The sequence below is a fragment of the Apus apus genome, chromosome 3 (assembly GCF_020740795.1).
Source record: "Apus apus isolate bApuApu2 chromosome 3, bApuApu2.pri.cur, whole genome shotgun sequence".
Taxonomy (NCBI): Eukaryota; Metazoa; Chordata; class Aves; order Apodiformes; family Apodidae; genus Apus; species Apus apus.
The window spans coordinates 49474216-49497497 of record NC_067284.1 but is presented as its reverse complement, the minus strand read 5'-3'; the positions used below and the strand labels follow the sequence as shown (position 1 = coordinate 49497497).

The window sequence follows — 23282 nt, the reverse complement described above, 5'->3', positions numbered from 1 at the left end:
CACTATGCCTTTGCTGACCTATTTTGTTTTCAAATAACTTATCACATAAAGCAGTGACAGAAAAGAGTTAAGGCATTTAAAAAAATTAAAAATCAAAATGATTAATATGTGAAACACTTCTGAACATGCCCTCTAAGTACAGTAGATTTTCCCCTCGGAACCACACCCTGTAAGTGCTGTATTTTGAGAGCTGAACAATTAACATAAGGCATATGAGTCAGTCTTTGAAAGACTCTGTGGGAACCAGAGAGCCTTTTGCTATTAGGAGTGATGTAAACTCCCTAAGGCTGGAATAAGTCCACAATAGAAGGCAGAGAGTCATAAATAACAACAATGGGCACTCCATATACTACTAAGACACTCAGCCATTATTGGTGATACTTCCTTTATTTTCTTTATTAGACTTAATAATTTTAGTTAATTAAAAAAAAATAAAAAACACTGTCTGTTTTTTGGAATACTATTTATTTCCTATGGGAACTTCAGGACTTGCTAAAGAAAGAAAAAAAGCTAATCTGCTCTCATCCTGTCTAGTAATCCCAAATTCCTTTTAGGCAGTGAAATAATTAAAGAAAAATATTCCAGGCATAAAAAGGAGGACAGCAGAAGCAGACATCATATAAACAATGACACCATGACAGAGGAAAACGTCAAAGCACCGCCAGACTTGTGACTTAACTCTGAAAGAGCTGCAGGGAGCAGGATTGCTGCTAACAAATTAAAAACACATTTCTTGGCAAATTGTTAAAGACAGACATATTTACATTTGTATAGAGACTGGGTGGGCACAAAAGATTAAAATGCTTCTTTAGCCCTTGAACTGCCTAGTTCTATTAGAAATATGTGCTCTTAAAACCCTTTTTGTCACTAAAACTTGCCTGCAGAAATGAAGCTTACAAAGTCTTACTGCCCTACCTGCTCATAATACTAGCATCTTAAAACCTGACTTTAAGATCCTTAGTACTTATTCAGGGATGCCTGGGAAAAAAACCTCTGTTAAGACCTATAGAGAAACATGACAGTTAGGCACATAATATACTTATTTTAAGGATTATCAAACTGAAAATTCATTCTTTTACTATATTACTCAACTTACTATCACACTCAGAACGAAAAAGAACCCCTCAAAAATGTAAAAGTGGTGACTGCCATCTGCAGCTCTCTCCAGGACAGCTGAATCCAGCAACACAGCACAAATACATGTAAAAGAACTACTCATGGATGTGCAGTTGTGAAGAATCCTTACAACTCATTATCCTGAAGAAGAGTGAAAGGTTTGGCCTTCTCAGCCTGACAGTAATACTTGTACAAATGCTGATTCTTTTTTTCAGTCTAGAGTTTGGGATACTGGGCTGAAGGAAAAATTTCCAAAGTGAACAATGCTGTCACCCCCCACCCCTTCCCACTTATTTAGTTTCATACTTTCCAGCTGTCTCTTACTATGCTCGGGGTAAGAGTTGCACATGCTTATGAACCAATAAAGTGACACCAAAGGATAATCAAATTTCATGTCTGGTTAACAACAAAAAAAAAAAGGCACAATAAAAAACACACATTGTTTCTGAATTGCATTTATCAGTGTGGCTCAACTTGCTCATCAAAAAATACTTAACAGAAAACATCAAGGATTCCAGTAAATCAAATTTAGTATCAGAGTGCCATACAGGAGGTGACTCTGAATATAATAATGTAGACAAAGCAATGAAATGAAGTGTTATCCCAGGCACACGCAAGTGAATACAATTAAAATTAGTAAAAGGAATCAGACAGAAACAGTTATTTAAGGGAGCTTTACATGAGCTTGCAATTGTGTGATTTCTCTTGATGTCACTCTAAGCAGTATCATGAGCTCAACCATCTAAGATAACCTGCAGGTCTCAGAACCGTTCTAATAGATGACTGGCAGATCAGAGAGGTCACACAGGACTCTTTCCAATCTGATAAACAGAGAAGAGCTCCTAAAGCAAGTGAGAAGGCTTGTCAGTGAAGGATGAATCAGATACTACAATCTAACTGGTAGCAAGTCAACAGAAACAGGACTTCGGGTCTAGTCCTCTGCCCTCTCCCAACCCACATGAAGGAAAAGCTTTTTTCAGTGTTTTCAATATAGTGATGCATCTGTCCTACCCATTCTAATTATGAATTCCTACCATGTCATAAAACACTCACAGAAGTTTTCCAAGTACAGAAATGGATATTATTCTCAAACTGAAATACTGTTCCTTGATTGGACTTGTGGAATAGTGCATTACATTTACTGTAAGTCAGTAAGTTCCAGTAAAAAACATTAAGTATCATTCCATGTTACACACAGGAGGACTGAAGTAGATATTTTTAAGGAATGTTGAGGGTTTTTAAAAAAATACATTCTTTTCAAGATTGAAATTGGAGCAACAACAGTGAAAACTGCATCTCTGGTGAGGAGCAGAACTATGAAACCTATCTGTGGCCTAGCACAGAAAGCAAAATCTAATTCCTGCATCAGTATGGTCTTCATTATTGACTACCAAAATTCATTTTTATTTGACACCATGGATCTTAACTACAATTTTTTTGCTTGTCAGGGGCTTCTACAGTCTGCAGTATTTAGTCCAAGAGTTGGTCCAATCTGTTACAAGTCCCTGCAATACACATTGTACTTTCTCAAAATACAACGTGCGAACCCGTGTTTCTCACTTGACACACAAATCCTGGCAATTCCAAACACTCCAAAGGTCCCCAAAGCATAATCAGATGAGTTTAAAGCATATGACTTCTATGAGGAAAATGTATTCTTGCTTTTGAATACTTTTGTTTGGATTTTAATCATATTTTACATAGTGAATGCAGGAAATTCAGAGTTCTCTAGATTTGCATTGGAATGCTTAATAGATAATAGAAAATCGATTCCTAATAAGCTGTAAATGGCACAGAACAAATAAAATGTGATACTTCATAAAAAACCTGAAGTAGCGGGGGGGGGGGGGGCTTTGAAAAAATTGATACACATCTGTAGCATAGACAGCAAGAACATACATAATGCTTTCTAAAGCCACAGGGGGTGCTCCTAAAACAAACAATTTATTTACATACTGAGAAGCATGTGAGACATGCTGTGTGTATTTGCTTGATGGCAAAAGGCATTAAAATTAATGTTAGATAATTGAGCTATTAATCATTCTGATTTTATATACTGATGCTACAAGACTCAGATTCTATCTTCAGAGAAAGTGTCCACTGATAAGAAATGGAGGCAAAGACAATAGCTTTTCAAGCAAAATAACTTCTCTCAATGACAATGAAGAAAAATCTACAGTATATTAATGCAAAATTTTAATTTTGTTAAGAAAATAAATTTCTTAAAAGCCTGCATCCTTAGCTAGCCTTTCCTATCAATTTTAAGGTTCCTGCCTCCAGGAAGGAGGAACATGCAAGAGAACATGATTTTTTTATTTTTATTTTTTTTTTACTTTTAAGACTTTTTTATAGAATAAGATAGCAATTTTATGGGGAGCTCAACCTCTTTCCCCAACCACAAGGGAAGGAATCTATTACTGAATTGTCACATGAGTATCTGAAAAAACAAGTCAATCCTGTAATTCTGAATTACAGCTCTAACAGTCTGACATGAGGATTCTCTATCTGCCAACCAAATCTAAATGGGGATCAGAGTCATCGAGTACAGGTGTCTAAACACTGATCAATAATACTGAAGTAAACCTTGTATTTATATTTCTAGATATAGCATGGGTTATATGGCATAACAGAATATGATGTATAAACCAACATGATTTATACACCTGAAACTTCAATTCTCACAGAAAAAAAATCTAGAAAATAACACATCAACTTTAAACAACTGTTTTCTTTATACAATTCAATAGTTTTTTTTATAACTGTAGGAGATCTTGGGAAGAATAACTCATATTCTTAATCTTGATGGTTTTACAGAAGTAAAATATGTAAAATAGGCAGAACTGCACAGCACAGAAGATAATTACTGTTCAACAATTTAGTCAGTGTTTTAGCTTAGTTTCCAAAAAATCCCACCACCACCTCCAAACCTCTCAAGATTTCTGAGCTCACACTGGGGATCTGTCTCTCCAAATAATTTCAAATCATTACAAATTGTTCAAAAATCCTTCCACGAACTTTACCATCATATACTTCAGCTTACTGTTCAGCCAAGTTATGAAATTCCTATCAGATGTAACAGATCTCTGCTGAAGGCTGAGGAATGGACTGCTCTTTAAAACAATTTTTAAAAAAATCCATCAAATATTCTTTGTCCAACAGTAATATGGAGAATTATTACAAAAACTGAGGTAATTTAAACCTTTTGAAGTCCAAGTCATCAAAATCTCATGGGTGCAGAGCAGCTAAATCAAACCTTTAAACACTAGCCCTGTCAGCCTTCCACCATGCACCTTTGCTGAAGGTGCCCATCCTCTCAAAGCCTGCAGAGAGGAAAAAAAAGAAAACACATTCAGTGCGAAGTCTAGAATCTTAGTTCAAATCTCCATTAACCACCAGCATAAGCTGTTACAGCAAGAGAGTGAGAGGAGAGAGGAAAATGAGGGAGGTGAAAGGATGATGACAGATGATAAAATCTTAAATAACCACAAGGCTTTGACAAATGAGATCTTGTGAATGCTGCTAAGTACTTACATTTCAATCAACTGGAGCACTCATATAAGAAACAACTACTGAAAATCAGTAAAGGATTACTCAATTTGTTCCTACTTTTTGAAGCTTGCTTCATATGGAAATAATTTCATGAGCTTAATAATTTATACTGCCATTACAGGACCTTTTGCATTTTTGCTATCCTTTTGCACATCTTCTTTTTTTGAAGATGTACTCAACTTACTGACCTTCAGACAATTAAGTACTGTTTTTTATTTCATTCCATACATACTCTAATATTCAGTCTGCTTTTCAGATAAATAATGCTATGGAACAAAGATTTTACAATCAGTTCTGTGTAGCAATAACTTGCCCTTTTTCCAGAGATCATACAGTTAATTCACTCAGCAGTATGCATGAACACAGTATCTTTTCAGTGAAAATACTATGCATTTATCAACAGATTATTTTCATTTACAGTTCTAATGCCCCTATACCCAACTTTGTGAGGCTTCTCTGCAATTCTCCACAGCCTTCTCTAGTCTCAGCTAATTGAAATAATTGTGTCAGATTTCATTTCATCATTTGTCCACTTCTCTGGATCATTAATATAACAAACAGCAGACAGCTATTAGACTTTCACCATGCAGAAAATAAATCAGTTTGCAAGCTATAAGAAGGAACTAAGACAAGTTCAGACAAACCTCACTGAGGCAATTCACAGCATTACTGCTCTCAGGTATCCTCCCTCCCCTTTTGCAGGAGGTTCTCACCTCTACTGCAGGGTTGGCAGAAGGAAGCACACACACCCCAACTGCTCCCACCTGCAATTCAATGCACCAGCTTAAAAACCAGGGCAGTCTGGTATGCCTGAATCCACAACGCTGTGATACGCAGCAAGATGAGATGTAGGCACACAGCCGTTTTGGCAAACCCTGCTATAGGAGTGGTAATCTCCAAGGAGAAAAGGCAGACAGCTGGGACAAAAGGGAAAACTATAAAACTGCCGAGGCATTCTTTTTTATGACCAAGACAAAGTCATTAGCAGCATTACTTTGTGATGTAGTTTCTCAGAGTACACTCTTACGATTCAAATAATTTAAAGCTATCTTGACATTGAAGGGAAGTCTTACCCTTACCCAATGCATGGTCCTGCCAAGTTTCTGTATCAACACTAGAGTTTATGCTGCCAGTGAGAGTCTGACCAAAGTGACCCTGCTGAAAGCTAACCATGCAAACAAGAAAACAACTCAGAAAAACCCAACAACAACCCTTGTTTTCAGAAGGATCCATGAATTAATCCAGCTCCCCACGTAAGCCAGTACTGACAGACACGGAGGGGAGGCGTGCACGGTGAAAAGAAGACAAGAGAAGAGGGACTGCACGTTTCAGTGTCATCAGTCTTGCATCAGCTTGAGCAGAATATGAAGGATGAGCAGAAATAAGTGACAGAAGCTTGAAGTGTGGAGAGTGAAAACTCAAAGGGAAAAGCAGTTCTTTGATCTGTTCCACCATGTGGCATATGGAATAGGGTTCATTAGTCTGCAGTTTCCCCTCTCTACCTTTCTGAAAAATGTAGTAAACACTGTTCATGTAGCTCCCAAACTGCAGCTTAAGAAATATTGTTTTCCTCTAGCTATGTTCCCCACAATGACTGAAAAGAATTAAACACATTATCTGAAAGCACACAGAAACTATATTCTATGACATTTAAAAAGGAATAATGAAATAACCATCAACAAGACAAATATTACAAAAAATTTAACATTAATTACTTCCAAACCGGGGTAACAATCAGGTACTACAAAAGGGGTGCTTCTGCTCTCTTCATCCAAATCCTGGCTGCATGATCCTGCAAAGTTTTTGTGTCACAATTGGCCACTGTGTGAGTACAGGATGAGTTGGTTCAGTGAACTGACATGATGGAAAACTAATCCTCCAATAAAAAACACAGAAACTTCACAAATAAATAATTTTTTGCAGGATAAAGTCAATGAACTAATTCATTCTCAACAGAAGAATCACTTGGTCCATTGTAATTAGAAAGGAAAGGAATATGTAGCTAGGACTAGGAGGGATGTGAACTGACCTTTTCAGTAGTAGTCCATCAGCAGTTTAACTGTGGTATTATACATACATATACACACATACAATTCCATGCCAAGATTAGCACTCGCACAGTGTGAATTGTGCAATTGTATTTCACAGCATTTCCTTCTTCCCCTACCCAATCTGATACCACTTAACAATAAAATAGTCTTTATAGTATTTAAGATAACTAAATTCCACATAAAGTCTTCAACTAATCTTTACAAATTGCTGCTATCTGAAAAAAGTTTTCATTCTACCTTCCAACGAACACACTATTCCAGCAGCACATACTCTGTTAAAAGTCTCCTGATACTTAGAGCTAAGTGCACATATTCCAATAAAAGAACCAGAAGTCTTTTCCCAGCATAATCAAAAACCAAGAAAACTGTGTAATTTATGCTCTTATAAGTTTTAAGAAAGATAACTCTCTAATGTACCTAAAGTATGTTACCATGACACAACTTATAAAATCAGAAGTGTATGAAGAAGATGAAATAAGTTTGCTTTTATTTCAGTACTAGGGATTTTAAAAGCGCTGGGCATATATTAAGTTATTTTCTTCTCCCGGTGTACCTCTGTGCATTTCTTTGTTTGGTTTAAAGCAATATTCTGTTTAGAAAATAATCTTTACTTTTCTATACTATCAGCTGTAATGTAGCAAGGGTCAGTCATTGGAAGCCCTCAGATCTTTTAAATCAAGAAAGGATCTCCTACTCCCCACTTTCTTTTCTGATTTCACATGAACCCAGTAATTTCAAATTTCCACTTTGATATCATCATTAGCTTAACCTCACTTCAGGCTTTCCCTACAACTGCTTCCTCTCATAGATTCTAGCATAAAGCCAATGTGGTTATCAATGAATACTCCATTGTTAGCACATTTTCAAATGCTCACAAGCCTCCAATAAGCCTTCCGCCCATTTCCATTTCCACTGTTTCTTCAGATAACCCATTTCCAATTTTCCATTTTAGCTCTCTACATAATAATCATCAAGAAAATGTCGTCATTGACAAAGATGACTAATCTCTCTAGAGCACTTATATATTTCCCTGGGATTCCTCTTTTGCCATGTTCCCAAAACTGTCGTTTTTTTCAAGATAAAACTATTCAAGATTACAAACACAGTTTGGCAAAACAGGAAACAATGGTTTTATGTTTAAACTTTGCATTAATCTGCCAAGCTATTCTTTCACCTGTTCCTTGAAACTTCCAATTTGAATGTGTATTTTCAATAACTTTCTATATTGTTTCTTTAATACAGATTGCCCTTCTTCCAAAATTATTATTAGTGCCTGCAACCTTATTTTTAGGTAAGATCACAGGATCACCCGCCTCTAAACAGATTTTAGAAAATAAAAAAATGCATATCAATAGATTTTATTCGATTTTATTTGGGCTCTACTCCTTAGAAGTGCTCTCAAATCTTTTGATAATTTAAGCTTAAGGCTAATTTGACAAAGACTGCCTAAGCCACCTTTTCCTTGGTCTTACAAGATGCATCAAAGGCAGCTTCAAGTTGCTTCTCTTGGCAATTAATGCTAAGGTTTGTGCTTATATCTCATAAGTAAGCTAATGATGATCTTTCATATCTGGCTACACCCTTTGAAACTCATGGTTTAAGCACAGTCTATTTCAGAGATATAGAGAACAATCTAAAAGGCAGTCAAAAGGCAACGAATAAAGTGCTGAATATAGGTGGAGAGAGAGTTGCAATGAATGAGAGAAATCTGTCTGTATGAGGCTGACATAAAATGGGTTCCAAGGTATAGGAAAGCAGGACATTGATCCTCACTTGTCTTGACAAAGCAGAGGAATGAAAGTTTGACCCAAACCATAAATCAGCATAAAAACAGCTTAAAAAAAATAAATAAAAATTGTTAAGTCTTGATTAAGTCAATCATAGTGACATTTAGCAACACTGAAAAGTGACAATGTCTCCATTAAACTTCAGTCAAATACTTTTATAAAACACAGATAGGTCCTCAAAACCAAGGGTGTGAGCTGATTAAAAGTTTAAAAGAACTCTCACGCAACGTTATTAAATTATTCAATCCCAAACAACATACAGAGGAAAACAAAACACATGCCTCATTTTTAGCCCATGACAGAATACACTGGAGTATATCAATGGAAAGGTCTTCTGGGTGGTCTTCTGTAGTCTAGTTTAGAGTTCAAATATACTCACAGGAAAACTGCATAAAGAAAAGTACACACACAAAATGCAGATCCTTATCCTTTACTTCTTAAGTGCCAAAAACTTGGAATTACCTCTCAGTGGCAATCAAACCCTCCCCCAGCTTAGCAAAGTACTTAAGTGGAGTGTATGATAAACTCAGTAGTAACAAGCTGTAGAAATTCTGCATCAACAAAACAGTCTGAGTGGACACTGTAAGTTGAAGTGGCAAGAATTAAAGAGAAACTTGCTGAGGGTCTGTTTGTATCTTGCTAGTTCTTCACATCAGGAAAGATGGCTTATGGAAAATTTTATCTTATTCTCTCCTAGCAACATACTACATTGGCTGTTCCAGCCAGTTCTACATGCATATTACTGCATCTGTAAGTAAAGCAAAATCCCAAGACTTTTTTACTGATTAGGTTCTCATCCCAATAGGAGATTTTATTTTTTTTAACATAAAAATGTTTAAACTCCTGTTTTAAACAACACGGAGTTTTCACAGAACAAGAGCAAATTTTGCAAGAGTCAAGCTGAAGTCCATCAAATTGTATTTTTCATTTGCTTTCTCTTTGCTAGATAGAATCATGTGAAAGAAAACTCCTCATCTTTTATTTTACGGAAAGACTAAAAATACCAAAGAAGGGAATTGGGTATCTCTTGAGAAATACTTAAGCAACGATTAAAAAAAATTAAAAAATAATAATAAAAAAATGCTCAAACTGCAGAGACAGGCTTTTCTACTAAAATCATCTGAATAGTTTTCACGATAATACCAGGAAAGTAATAATTTTCAAAATAGCAAAGTACTGCTAAAGAAGTCAAGATTATTTTTGTCTGAGAGAAAAACATTTGCTTTATTCTTCAACATTTAAAGATACTTACCGACCTAGGAATCAAGATAATAAAACCTGCATTTTAAGGTGAATGAGTAGAAGAAAAATGTTCGTGTTTTTTCTCAAGGGTCAAATGTACTTTAATACATCTAAGATAAACTACTAAAATATGCATAGACTACAGCATGTAATTCTGAGTCTGTGAGCAGAGAAGAGACTGCCTGCCATACCACAGGCCACCTGGGTCAATGTGAGCACTCCTGAGACAACCAGCAGTTAACTGCAGCATAAAATTCATAAGCCTTTGACCCTGATAAAGCCTTTGGGATGAAATGTTTAAGTAGAATTTTTTATGGTATTTAACTATACACCAGTGTCTTTTTCTCCATAAATGTTTGGGGATTTTTTTTTTTTCCCAGCAGGGCTCACACTGATCTGTTTGAGCTGTTTTGCAGAACAAATGCTAAAAAAACGTACAAGAAACCCACGGACATTAAAAACTGTCCGTTATATTTCTGGAAAGTAAAATGTTACAAGGACAAACTAGTAAGAGAAAAAAGATCCTTAAATCAAGGTGCTAAAACCTTACCTAGCTTTTCCAAATGGTCTTTTTCTCTCAGCCTCATACTGCTCAGAAAATGCTGAGCTTCCAAAAATTGCCATTTTTTTTAATGCTTCAGACTCACTTCAGGATGAATACTTTGGCCCAGTTGTTAATGCAACTTTCTGGTTCCAAGATGACAGTCACAAATATGAGAATGACTACACCTGTACATAAACATTCATCTTACTACTACAAAATACAGCATAAAATTCATAGAACTGTTTTGTACGTACCAATACACCATTTTCACATGTCCAAGCACTTGGATTAGATTCAAGTTTACTGACACAAACTATAAATCTGTCTGGAAACACACGTAGCTCTACACAAAAATAATTGAGAAGATGATTACAAAAATTATAACCACATTCAAATCACACATAATGACAACATATATATGTGTTATTTTTGTAAACAAAGTAATTTATTTGTTAAATTGCAAACTCACTTCATGCACCCCACTAGTTTCTTAACTACTCTCTTCAACATCCCATCCCTGTTTTGGTTTTGCTTTTTTAAACCATTCAAAAAAAAAAAATCAGTAAGTCAGAGTAAGCTTAGTTCCCAGGAGGATAGTCATGGTTGGAAATTAGTCCACCCGCACCTCTGGACAAATATACCAGACAGAATCAACAGACAAACTGCTTAATGATGATTTTGTTTGTGCTATTCTGGTAATGAGTCTTTTCATCACAAAAACTGTAAATTATGTTGGTAATACAGCACAACGTATTCAATCAGGACTTGGCATAAAAACTCAGCAGAAGGCTAAGTCTTTCAAACTCTGACTACAGTGATTTTTAAAATCACTAAACAAATTGGTTAACTACCACTGAATTACATATTTTACTCAAGATCACAAGGTTTGTTATGAACACAACAAAGTTTCTATTTACAAAGGATTAAAACTTGAAGTGCTCTCATATTAGAATAGACCAGACAAAGCTTTATCCAGTACCTAGCAACATTATAAAAGAGCATAGCTGGATAATTTGTTATTTTATACATCAGATTATTTTAAGATTACTTTCTTGATATTTTCAGATAAGATTTTCCGTGTTGGTTTCTGTTTTGGTTTTATATTTTAAAAAAAGTTACTAATTTTAAATACTTGTTATACTTCAAACCCAAGATATAACACCTTATTTATTTATTTTTTTAGAATATCTCCTCACAAAGAATTGGTTATAGACACAACGTGCAAGATTTTCCAGTGACAATAAGGTCACCTATATGGGTGACTGCCTCTCTAGAAGGTGCTTCTTCACCAACAGCATATCCCATTAGTGTCTGCCAAACCCCTCTGAGTGTGTACCAGCAGGGACTTTTCTAGAGTCATTATAATGAAAGTTGGGGAGCATCTGCCATTGGTTGAAAAAGCATACATAGAGAGCTCAGATGCATCCGTATTCGCATAACAGCTTGTTGAGCTACTGTGACTTGACAATTAATATGAGCCTTTCATAATCCTTTCAAAAAACTGTGTCCAAGAAAGTATTCATGTTGTGCTTTATGTCCAGACTATTCTTTATCTGCTTGTATGCTCAGGAACTGAAAAGCCACCTGCAAAGATTTAGTACAATAGGTTTCAAATTGGGAGCAGACATCTTCCAAATGCACTACAAAAGAAATGCTGGACAACTGTTGCAAGGGTTGAATGTCATGTGGGGTTCCAATAATAGCCTCTTAGGTAAGTTTACTTTAGATATGGAGTATATATCACCAATTAAGTTATGTAAAATTCTTCTATCAGGCTCAACATCTGTTTTTTGTCTGAGGTATTAGGTGCACCTTACAGAAAGGAAACACTGCTGCCAAATTATTCAATTTTTTTTAGGATATGTGCTTATTTTGCTATTCATTGGAAGTGAAACTCAGCAAAATGAAGTTCCTGTCTTGTTAGGAACTTCATGTGGAAGCAAAGTTTTGACTGCAGCATCAGAGTCTCTCTTTTTGGCAGCACTAGTAGGGCAAGTTCATTCCAGTTCGGTATTTTAATCGTTACATTTTATAAGACTTTCACTTGTTGGCTAACAAAATGAAAGTATCTTTAGGTATTCATTGATGCTTAAAAAAGTTAAAATTTAATAAACAGAAACCAATGTTGTGATACTAACATAGACATTCTGCTATTCTATTCAAACTATTCTTCCAGAAAGCTGGAAGGACAAGTTCAATGAAATATTTAATATCAACACTCAAATGTGTTCAACCAAAATGGACTTAGAAAACTAGTTGGTATTTGAAGAGAGATTTAAACATTTACAAATATAATTACTTCCTATGAAAATAAGAAATGCTTATAAAATATCCATTCAATTATTCAACATTTTTAAGGGTGCTTAATTGATTTATTTTGCTTTTTGAATGTGAAAAGCTCAACACAAAGGGCAGTGATTTTTGTAGCTCTTTTTCATTGCTGTTGGCAGGACAGGATTGGTATCACTTCCTTAAAAAGCACCTTGACTTGAGAAAACATGAAAAAAGATCTGGTCCAATGACATCACCTACGTAAAGATTTTATAGCACTGAGGTGAATGAAGCCTTTTCTTGCATACACTTGTACTGTACAGTTGATGTCACAAGACACTCGAGCAATAATGAAGTGATTCATACTGCAACCTCTGGTTGATTCATCCTGCAGAGACTCAGTAAAATGCTGAGTCTCATCATACTTACAGAATTTGGTGTGGCTTAGTTTGATTACCCTGGGGCAAGGCATACAGAAATTAAAAATTAAGTAAAAAAAAAAAATCCATCATATGTTAGGAAACCCTTATTTTATTTTTCTCCAAGGAAACATCCTCTGGAAAAATTAACAAAAAAACAACAAAACCAAGCTCTGAAAGAAATTTGTATTGGGTAGACCAAAATCTGACAAAGCATTAGTTTATGTTCCCTTTTCTCCTCCCATTATAAGTAACTGATTTCTTACCACGATAACGTTTCCCTAGAGCACAACGAAGATTAACCCATCTCTTCATAAAGTAGGCAGTAATGTGAAAACTGTTGGCTGCAACATAAAACAAAGGGATAATAATAAGTGTAAGGGTATCTTGGGCACTCTGGTCTCAAAGCATTGCGCATCTGTAAGATAGGATTGAGAGAAAGCAGCAGCTCAAGAATACAAAAGAAAACATAACTTTAAAGAAATATTTTTAGAAAGAAACTGCTCATACTGAATTCTCAAAGAATTAGTAACAATCTAAAACAAGAAAATTCTGAACAAACTACTGACCATCAAGTTTTGGCATCCAACCACAGAAATAAATTTAAATCAATGAATTAACCAGAGATGTCATCTGCTTAATAGCCTAGTATCACTGTCACCAGTCCAACAGAATCACAGAATCTTAGGGTTTGGAAGGGAACTTGAAAGATCACCTAGTCCAACCCCCCTGCCAGAGCAGGATCACCCAGAGCACATCACACAGGAACGCATCCAGGCGGGTTTTGAATGTCTCCAGCAAAGGAGACTCCACAGCCTCTCTGGGCAGCCTGTTCCAGTGCTCTGTCACTCTCACAGTATAGAAGTTTTTTCTGATGTTTACGTGGAACCTCCTATGCTCCAGTTTGCACCCTTTGCCCCTTGTCCTATCACTAGAGTGATAGGCCAGAGTCCTATCCACTATGATGCTTTCATGCATATTTCTACAAGAACACAACAGATGACCAGTCACTTCACTGTCTTCTACAGAAAGGTGACTCACTTGAAGCTGACAGAAAAAAATGCTGGCTAAAAAGATCGCAACCAAACACGAAACGTATTAATTATCTGCAATGTAATTGAACTAAGTGAGAAATGCATACATTTAAACTCCTCAAAATCTACAAGTAGATGGAGTTAGCCTGGCTGACCCAGCAGATACCTGTAACACACACAGAGGCTTCTCCAGTTACTACTCCTGAGAACAACAAAAATCCTTATGCACTAGAAGCTTAAGAACAGAATGGATTATATTACAGCGAAGAGACTATTAGACTATGGCTAAGGAAATCAGCTTTTACTTCTGTACTACTTAAGTTCCCAAACGACCCTGAGTAAGTATTAGGACTTGATTCAAAAAGGTATTTAGCAACCTAACCCCCACTGAAATTGAAAGAAGTTAGCATCTGTGGCTCCTCTTCTCCACACCTCACTAAAACGAAGGTGCAAAAGAGGGTATTTCCTTAAATACCCTCTAAATGTTGATGGGTTTTGCAAGACTTAGATTATTGCTGCTTCCAAAACAGTCAGATACTCTAGGGGCAATTACTACGAAAAACTTAAGAGAATCAAGCGCTCTTGCTTTTGTTCTAATCTAACCATTTAAAAAGAAGTAAGGAAAGATTGTTTGCTCTGGTCCCAACCTCTCCTGAGCCAATGCCAAGGCATGCCTTACTTCTAAGTATGAGCCCCAAAATGCATGTCCTCTTCTGCACAGTTTACAACCCTCCTACTTGTGCAAGACCTCCTGGAGCTCACCATCAAATGCTGTTCAGCATCACCTCTCATTAAGAACTATAGTTATTGATCACAATCAATCCCTTTGAAATTTATCAGCCATCTTTTTCCTTCCCCTCAGGAAGATACCTAAAATTTGACTTCCCTTTAGAGATCAAGTCAAGATGTGACAAGTTAAACCATCCCTTAAAAATGATGAGTGCTAGAGAAAAATTTGGATGTAATCCACCAGCTTTATTAAATGTATATTTACGAGCACAATTAAAGAAAATTACTTTCAGCTATTTCCAGTTTGGCATCAACAATTCTCTAGCATTGTTAGTGGGGTTAGCCAAATAAAAGAATTTTCCCTGTATATAAATAAGTTACTGTTGTGATAACAGCATCTTCCACTGTGACCTCTGTAATGCTGAAAATGTAACACTTACAAACATACAACTTAGCAAAAAAATCTTTCACCAAAGAGCTGGAATTTTATATTAATAGAAAAAGTCTTTCCACCTCCATGTGTCTGGAGTATTCCAAATGTATTTTTCTTGAGAAAATCTTAAAATGAAAAAGTATGAATTTTTGCTTTCCATATAGAAAAGCACAATCCTTCATTCCTAAAATTCTTTTGTGAATCAGTGACCTGTACATCTGTTTATTTTTCTTGCTATCCTGGTATTCTCTGAGACATTAAGTGTTTAATCATATTTTATTGACTAATGGCTTGAACAAAGCTTCCAATTCCTTTTAAAGGCCCTTGATTTAGCTAGCTACTACCTCAAATCTAATAAAATAAATAATTAAGTAAGAAATCAAAACATCTCTAAACTATTTTTGCAGTGTCAGCTCAAATCTGAAAGTCTTATAAAGCCTTCACAGGGGGTCGCACCTCAGTCAATAAGCTCAGCCCAGAGGGGCTAACACTAGAAATAATTTTAGTTTCCATGACTATTTACTACTTGACTTTGCTGAAAAAGCCTGAACAGATTATTTGCTATTAGTTACTACTAACTGTGAGAAAATTTCACAATGCATTACATTCAAGACATACTTATACTTTGGAATTATCACACAGCTACGATCATCAAATTTTCTGAAACCCTCTTGTGTGTAACATCTGAACTAATCCATAGTCAGCTGGAGTGTGCAAAATTTCCCTAGTTTTAAAGTTGCCCAAGTTACTGCAGAACTAGAAGAAATGTGATATCCTCTTTCTGCTTCCTTCAAGAGAAATATTATCCAATTAACCAGTCTGCTTAATGAAATAAGAAACTAAAAAACAAGCCCCGCAAGAAAACCTTCTTATCCTGCAACCTCATGCATCCTGCAGCTTTTAAAACTTTCTACACAGTTACTCAGCATGAATTTAAGCCTGTTCTCAATTCCGGACTTGCCTGCCATCAACACTGTATATATACAAGCATATACTAATGTTGTCTGTAGGCAAACTGTGGATTATGCTCCAGGGAAGATGGCCAGTGTGTACTCAGCAAGGACCAAAAGCTATTATTCATGATATCTAGAAGGATGGACCAACTGATATGTACCAAATGATCCAGCACCAACTCCTTTAAGCACACCATAGAAGTTTTAATCTCAAGCTACATACAGCATTTTGCAGCTCAGCAAACCCACTCGGCCCAATCTTCGTTTCCTCTTTACCATGCAACATAGACAAAGCTCCACTTGTAGATTACCAACACAGAAGTGGAAATAAAATTGCTGTTAGTGATTTATAAGTTTGGGGTATTTTTGAAATTCAGAACTGTGCACCTAAATCATCAGATTCAGGTTCCAAGAACAAAAAAGGAGAAAGAAAAAAAAAAAAGAGAGAGAGAAAAAACCCCAACAAAACAAACAAACTCTGAAACCCAAAATGGGACAGAATAAAAGTAGCTCTAGATAAACCACAGTTCAGTTTCAGCTGAAATACCCATCAGTGAGTGCTGCCTTTTAAGGGAATGGTAATTTGCCCTGCTTGTTATATTTCACAGTCCCACGACACCAAGAAGTATCAGACACTGACTCTGTAGTGTAAAACTAATCCAACAACAATTGTTTTCCAAAGGAGTCACAGACAAGCTGACTTGAGCTTCCAGAAGCCTGCCAAGGAGAGGCTGAGGTACAGCATGGAGCAGTGGGAAGCCCTCTCCCACGGCTATTACGGACCATTCATCTGGGAGCCTGGGAAAATGCCTCTGAGCTGCTGAGTTATCTGGAGCAGCCTGGCAGGTGTTCACTTCCCAGCGCAATCTGGCACCTGCATGGCTTTGAAACTAAATTCAGTCAAGTCTTCTCCAAAGCCACAGTACAAGCCTAAGAAGGCCAACTGCCCCCCCACTTCCCTATCTGACAGGCATGTATTTCTTATTGCACAGTATTTTTATACCTTCTTTTAAAAGAAGTACAGCTATTTTTCCTCCCAGCCTAGATGTTTCACATTTCTCACAGGTTGTTCTGGATTAGGACTGTCTCTACACTTGGAAACTAACAACAAAGTAAATACTTGCAACACACAGGTATTAAAAAAAATAAGAGGATGACTTTTGTTACAATGTGAAAGTAAATAGTGTGAAAAAATGCATTAGTCTTTCAGAAACGCTATATTGTACATGTAAAAAAAATTCTACATTTTGCTTAGGCTACATTAATTATTCCATACAGATTAAGCTATACTAGTAATAATGTTTACAGTATTTAGAGCTTTTCATCTTCAAAGTGCTTTACAGACATATTATTACACTGCTTTTTAGCAGTCATATTTCTTCACTTAAAACTATTCACCAACAAATCCAAACTCCTGATCGTTTGTAAACACAAAGGGAACCTTTTATTCTAAACCTACTGTTAATTGTGCAGCTTTCCTTCCCCAAAACAAGCCTTCGAGTACATAGCATGTGCTCCAGAGTACGCTGCCATTTCTAATTTAGCAGAGATTCAAACTTAACATTGGCATTTAAGCTCAAGTTTAGGATAGACCAGGGACAGCAGCCACAAGACTGCAGATACAAAAAGGTTTCGAGACTTCCTGAGCCTTTTCTGGCATTCAGAACGGGTACAGAATTTCTCTGTCATCTCAGACACACACCACACCACCCCTCAAAAAAAAAAAAAAAAAAAAATCTTCATAGTTAATGACAAGCATCTTCACGTAGTGAAAATTTTTATACATGAAATAGCATATTTTAGAACAACTTAAACAGCTCGAAGATGTGTATTCATCAATGTAAAATAAAGCCCATGAACTGTAAGAAAAATGTTTGATACCTAAGAAAAAACACTCAGGTTATTGAATTCATAAAGTACAGACCAAAAAGAAAAAAATCCTTGGGTGCAGTATTGAGTGAGTATTGCTGCAGGGTATGATCTTGCAAACTCTTCTACCTGTGAATAAATTCAGTGATGTAATTTGCCTCTGTCTTTTTCCAGGGTACCTTACAGTCAGCTTAAACCAACTGTAGACCAAAACAGATTACTGAACATTTTTTTTCTTCTTACTCTTTCACAATTCCTTTAATATTAGAGCTATTCTGCTATCTGATATATCTTCTGAACACAGGCCAGTTGTCAACACAAACAGGTGAGAGGTCTGTTCCATGAAGGATATGGGAAAAAGATTTAGCTCCTATCAGGGAACAGGGTCACTGACTGGAAGAAAGACATCAACCTTCAAATTAATTTGATTAAGACAGGATGAGATATGCCTAGCAAAATCCTCTCTGCTATCAGAACACTGATAGCTGGACATGGCACACTGTCCATAAGCCTCAGAGTATCAGCACTGCACTGGCCACACTGGATCCAGAATAAGGCATTTCTTAGCCTGATTTTCATGGGTATTCTGGAGGAAAGAACTGAGAAGGAAAGCATGTATGAGACTATCATACCATCCTCAGAACACATCAGCTCTGAAAGAAAAAGACCATCTTCCCCTCACTAATAGTTAAGATGAAGAGACAGGCTGATCCAGTCCTGGAAAGCAGCTCTTAATATAATCTTTCCATAAATATTCATAATGTCTAAGCAAAAATAGCTGGCACCACCTGCTAATGCATTCAAACAGGTACATGTAGAACAATGTAGTTGACGGTCAGTGTACCATTAGTACAGACAACTGTTTTATAATAGAAGACAAGATTTGATTTCACCCGTTTGTTGATCTCATACTCAGTGACCACATTATTAATTGCATGTGATGAGCTTTAACACATGAACTGAAAGCTATTTATGAAACCTCACTGTTTTGATTACATAAACTGTATTCCAGAGGAAGCCATGTAACTGGACTTCTTTCACCACTGGAACAATCCCAACAACTGAGAGGCTGAGAAAGGCATCTGTGTCTACGAGGCAAAAGGCAGAGAGAATTGGAAAACAAACTGTGGCAAATGCTGTCTGACAACTCAGCAGCACAGAAGAATCTGAAGTCTCTTCAAAGGCACTTTATCATCATGAAGCAGCAGCTTAGTTAAAAACTGAAATCTGTCACATTTGCACATCAAGCTGAGCACCTCCCCCAGACTGGCCAGAAACAACTGTATCCAAATGGAGCACTGTCACATACTTACATCACTGAATGCCTCATAGGGATAAAAGCAAGGCAGATTCTAGGTGAAATGAAACACAGACACTGCAATGGTGATGAAGTTTGACTTCTAGGGCACTAGGCAAATGCCTGCTGTTGCTTTTAAAGCACATGCCTCTCGAAAAATGTCCTTTCAGTCTGTTCTGGTTTTGTTTTGTTTTGTTTTTTTCTCTTGAGAATATCCATGAGCTTCATGAAACTTTTTGATGCCATGAAATACCTGAGAGGATTTTGTATTTTAAACATCAGGAATCTCCATAAAGCAGAGACTCTCATAGCACAAAAACTCAACCAAAATGTGGAAAAGCTTTTTAGAATTTAACAGATATTATGAGTTTCCCTTACTGATCATAGGAACAACATTATTGTGTGTGCCAATACTATGATGCTGAAAGATTTTCAAATAAAGACAATCAAATCCTTCACAGGTCTCCAGTCTCTATTTTTTTTCCCCTGGCAATAGGAAATAACTTCTGCAAAACATCTTCCCTAAGACAAAAGAGTTTTAACCCTGTGGCTCTCACAGCTGACAAGACTAATTTTCTACTGATAATAAGGTCTCTAGGCAAGGGCCACTAAAAATGTCAGGAATATATTGCATTGCACAGCTATAAAACCTATGAGTTTGGTGAAAAAAGCCCAACAGTCTGCCACTGGAGATGTAATGGAAGAGAATGAGAGGGAAAGAAAAGTTTATTAGCAGGTATCTTCAGCAGAACTTTAAAAAGATGGCACGAACATGAAAAGGTAGTTTCTTCAAAGCTCATCTTGATATATAGAAGCCAATAAACGTTCTTGTCTTCCTTTTTGAGGATTCCTGTTTGGATAGCCTAGTTGAGCTAAGAGGTAGATGTTGATGGTCATGACTCCTCTTTTCTTCTACCCTACCATCTAGAGGACACTTCAAAAGGAAGTGAGTTCTCAGAGACGTGTGGACATGAACCAGCATGCATTTCACACTGTTGTCTGAATAAATCAAGTTGTGCCAGAGGCTCTTGTCTTTTCACACAACAGACTCTTGTTAGGTTTATAACTACTCAGAAATGAGGACATTCTGGAGCTTCACAAATAGGTGGAAAGTCACCACAACGGAGCCTTCTGTATTTTCTCTTTTTAAATGCTGGCAAATAAACCATAATTAACTCAGCTGCTGAAAGGCTTTATTTCCAAATAAGTCTCAATCTCTTTCTGCTCTCACAAACTCTCATGCAAATGAGATATCACCAAAAGGACCAGGAACAACCCATGACTCTGTTAATCCAACCACTGCAATTCAGCTCTAGCAGTGAAGCAGGTGCTGGTTGTGGTGCAAAGAACTGGAGACCAACTGCAAAATGGTTTGTAACAAGCTGCTCATTTTAGCCAAGAACACAGTGTTCAGTCACCTGAATTACCAAGCTCAGTATCTTGCAGCTTCTGGCATCAGTGTTACAGATGCTAAGTACAAAAAAAAAGTACACAGAAAATACTCTTTCTCAATATTAAACAGGGAATTTAAGGTCTTTTATACAAAAGACCAAAAACCTTGTGCCTTTGGAAGGCAATAGAAAAGGGCAGGCATTGCCCATATCCTGTAACACACACACACAATTAAAAATAAGATACTCTGTAAACAAATACAAGACTCTCACCTTCAATCATCTCTAAAGCAAGCTTTGCCGTTTCAACAACTTTGTTCTCCATAGATTGGAACAGTAAATATTTCACAGGTAGCATATCTCTCTGAATAAATATAATTCTGCATTAGAATACCTCTTACCTGTTTGAATTTCAAGAAATACATCAAGTTCTGTTACTGCACCCAAAGGCATATTCAAGATAGCACTAAACCTTTTTTTCTCCTCTTTTCAAGGAAAAGTCTTTATTATTTTTATTTACTTCTCTAAGTTTTTAATAAATTAAGACCCTGCAAAGCTTTGCTAGAGTAGCTTAACTTATGGTCTGTCATTTGTAACTTTGTAGTCAACAGAAGTACTCAGTGTGTAATAAACACAACATATTTGCTATGGTGAATTGAATGCATGTAAGTGCTCTCAGGGAACTACTTACAAAAAGTAAGTATGCACAGCTTCTTTCAGGAACTAGCTCTCTTTCTGGACAGATTTCTGTAAAGCCTTATTAAAACTTTCCAAATATAAATAAACCCAAAAAAATGTTTGCAATTTAAAAAGCTGTCTTTTCTCTATGCCTTTGCCATATAATAATGAAACTTAAAAACAAAAGAACAGTATTATTGTATAATATGGTAACATGCAAAGTTTAAAAGAAACTTCTATTCATATTTAACCATTAAATTACATCCACAATTACTTCCAGTTATGAAATTAGAAAGGACATCGATGTTCAACACCTCTATAATGATTTTCTTCTTCTTAAAATGTAATGGTAATTTTTGTTTTTTCTTTGGCTGCTGGTGATAGTTTGGGGACTTTTACATTGAGACTGTTAGGGAACACAAGGGTTAAAGATGTGTAAAACAGATTTTCTCACAGTTTAAAGAGAGCAAAACAACACATTTAGGAAACCAGACAGCTAAAAGGTCAAAACGTTACACTTCCAGGTCAAACTTCTGGTTGCAATTAAGTAAATTCCTCTAACCATTTCCAGGGAAATCATACTTCTTCTAAGGTTTTATTTCAAATCCCTATTCTTTCTTACTTACACTGTAACCAAAACAATATTGCTCTCTTCAGAAACATATAATAACAAGTACTTACTCCTCTTTTCATTTAAAAGGAACCTGACATTTTATCTCAAAACAAAAATCAAATCCCTACTTTTTCCATCTTATTTAATACCCAGTTTAATTATTTTTTTTAAAGGCAGAAGAAGCTATCAAACCTAGTTAATTTATAAAAATGATACAGTCTTTCTTTTCCCCTTATAAATCATATTTCCCTTTTCATCCACTTTCGTTCATCTGTATTTTCATAGCAGGGTTTGGCTTTGGGTTTTCTGGGTTCTTTTACTCAATTCCCCTCCCATACAAAAAAGCCTCAAACCTAAGATGCTGACAATGGTCCAGATGTAAACATGAATGTGACTGCTAAAACATACCAGCAATCTCATGACTGCCCAACAACACTGCGTAGGTCTAAAAAAAAGTAGTATCTCTGCCCATGTAACACAGAAAGATTTTCAGAGGTGTTTTTTTTTTTTTTTACAGTACTCTCACACAGCCACCACGGCTACGCAGAGACACAGCATCATCTGCTTATTCATACTACACTATACATTTAGCAAAACATAAGAGATACAGCCAGATTCACACATGATGTGCAAAAATGTATTACTTCAGCAGAATGCATATTTTATGTTAAATTGCCCTCACTAAAAGAGGATGATTCCTGTACTTTAGCTGTAGCATATTCCAGGCAGCAGAGTCTTACAGCTACCCCACACACATATTTGCAAAGGTCAGACAGCTACAGAAAGTCTAATCTATCGTGCTGACCAAATAATTCTTCTCTGGTATTTTAGACATTCCAACATGAGGAATTTGAGCATCCGTTAAATGCAGACCACAGAATCTATGAATTGCTCCCAGCAGAAATCCTATTTGCCATGTTCACAAAGGATGGGAGAATATAATTTAAAGTCAAACTTGTTCTTCAGAAATTTTCAACTGAAACAGTGAACATTCAAAAAAACCCTCCCAAACCTATCTGCTATTTATTCCACCTGTGCCTAGTGCTTAAACAGGTCCATAGAAGCTGTACACTGATACCCTATCCTCTGTACTCCTGCTACCAAGTAACTATAGAAGCTTTAAAAAACTATACAGAGTACACAAGAAGGAGTACGTAATGACATAAAATAGAATCAGGCAGTCCAGTAAGACATGGCAAGTGCTTAAGGAACAGATTTGCAAAATCACTCCATGTGAATTGCAAAAATGCTGAATTCCCACTTGGGACAAACAGATGCTAAGGGCTCTTTTAAAGGGTAGCTGCAT

General features: G+C 36.4%; 1 protein-coding gene across 4 annotated transcripts in view; it reads right to left on the bottom strand.

Annotated features, from left to right (window-relative positions):
- SLX4IP (SLX4 interacting protein) overlaps positions 1 to 23282 on the bottom strand; it is an 80301-nt gene that overhangs the window by 4933 nt on the left and 52086 nt on the right. For all 4 annotated transcript variants that reach the window (XM_051614852.1, XM_051614853.1, XM_051614850.1 and 1 more), the window contains 2 exons: positions 13246 to 13323; positions 10544 to 10632 (listed from right to left, as the gene is read on the bottom strand). In XM_051614852.1, the coding sequence (XP_051470812.1) occupies positions 10544 to 10632; positions 13246 to 13323 (167 nt within the window). The remainder of the gene's footprint in view (positions 1 to 10543; positions 10633 to 13245; positions 13324 to 23282) is intronic.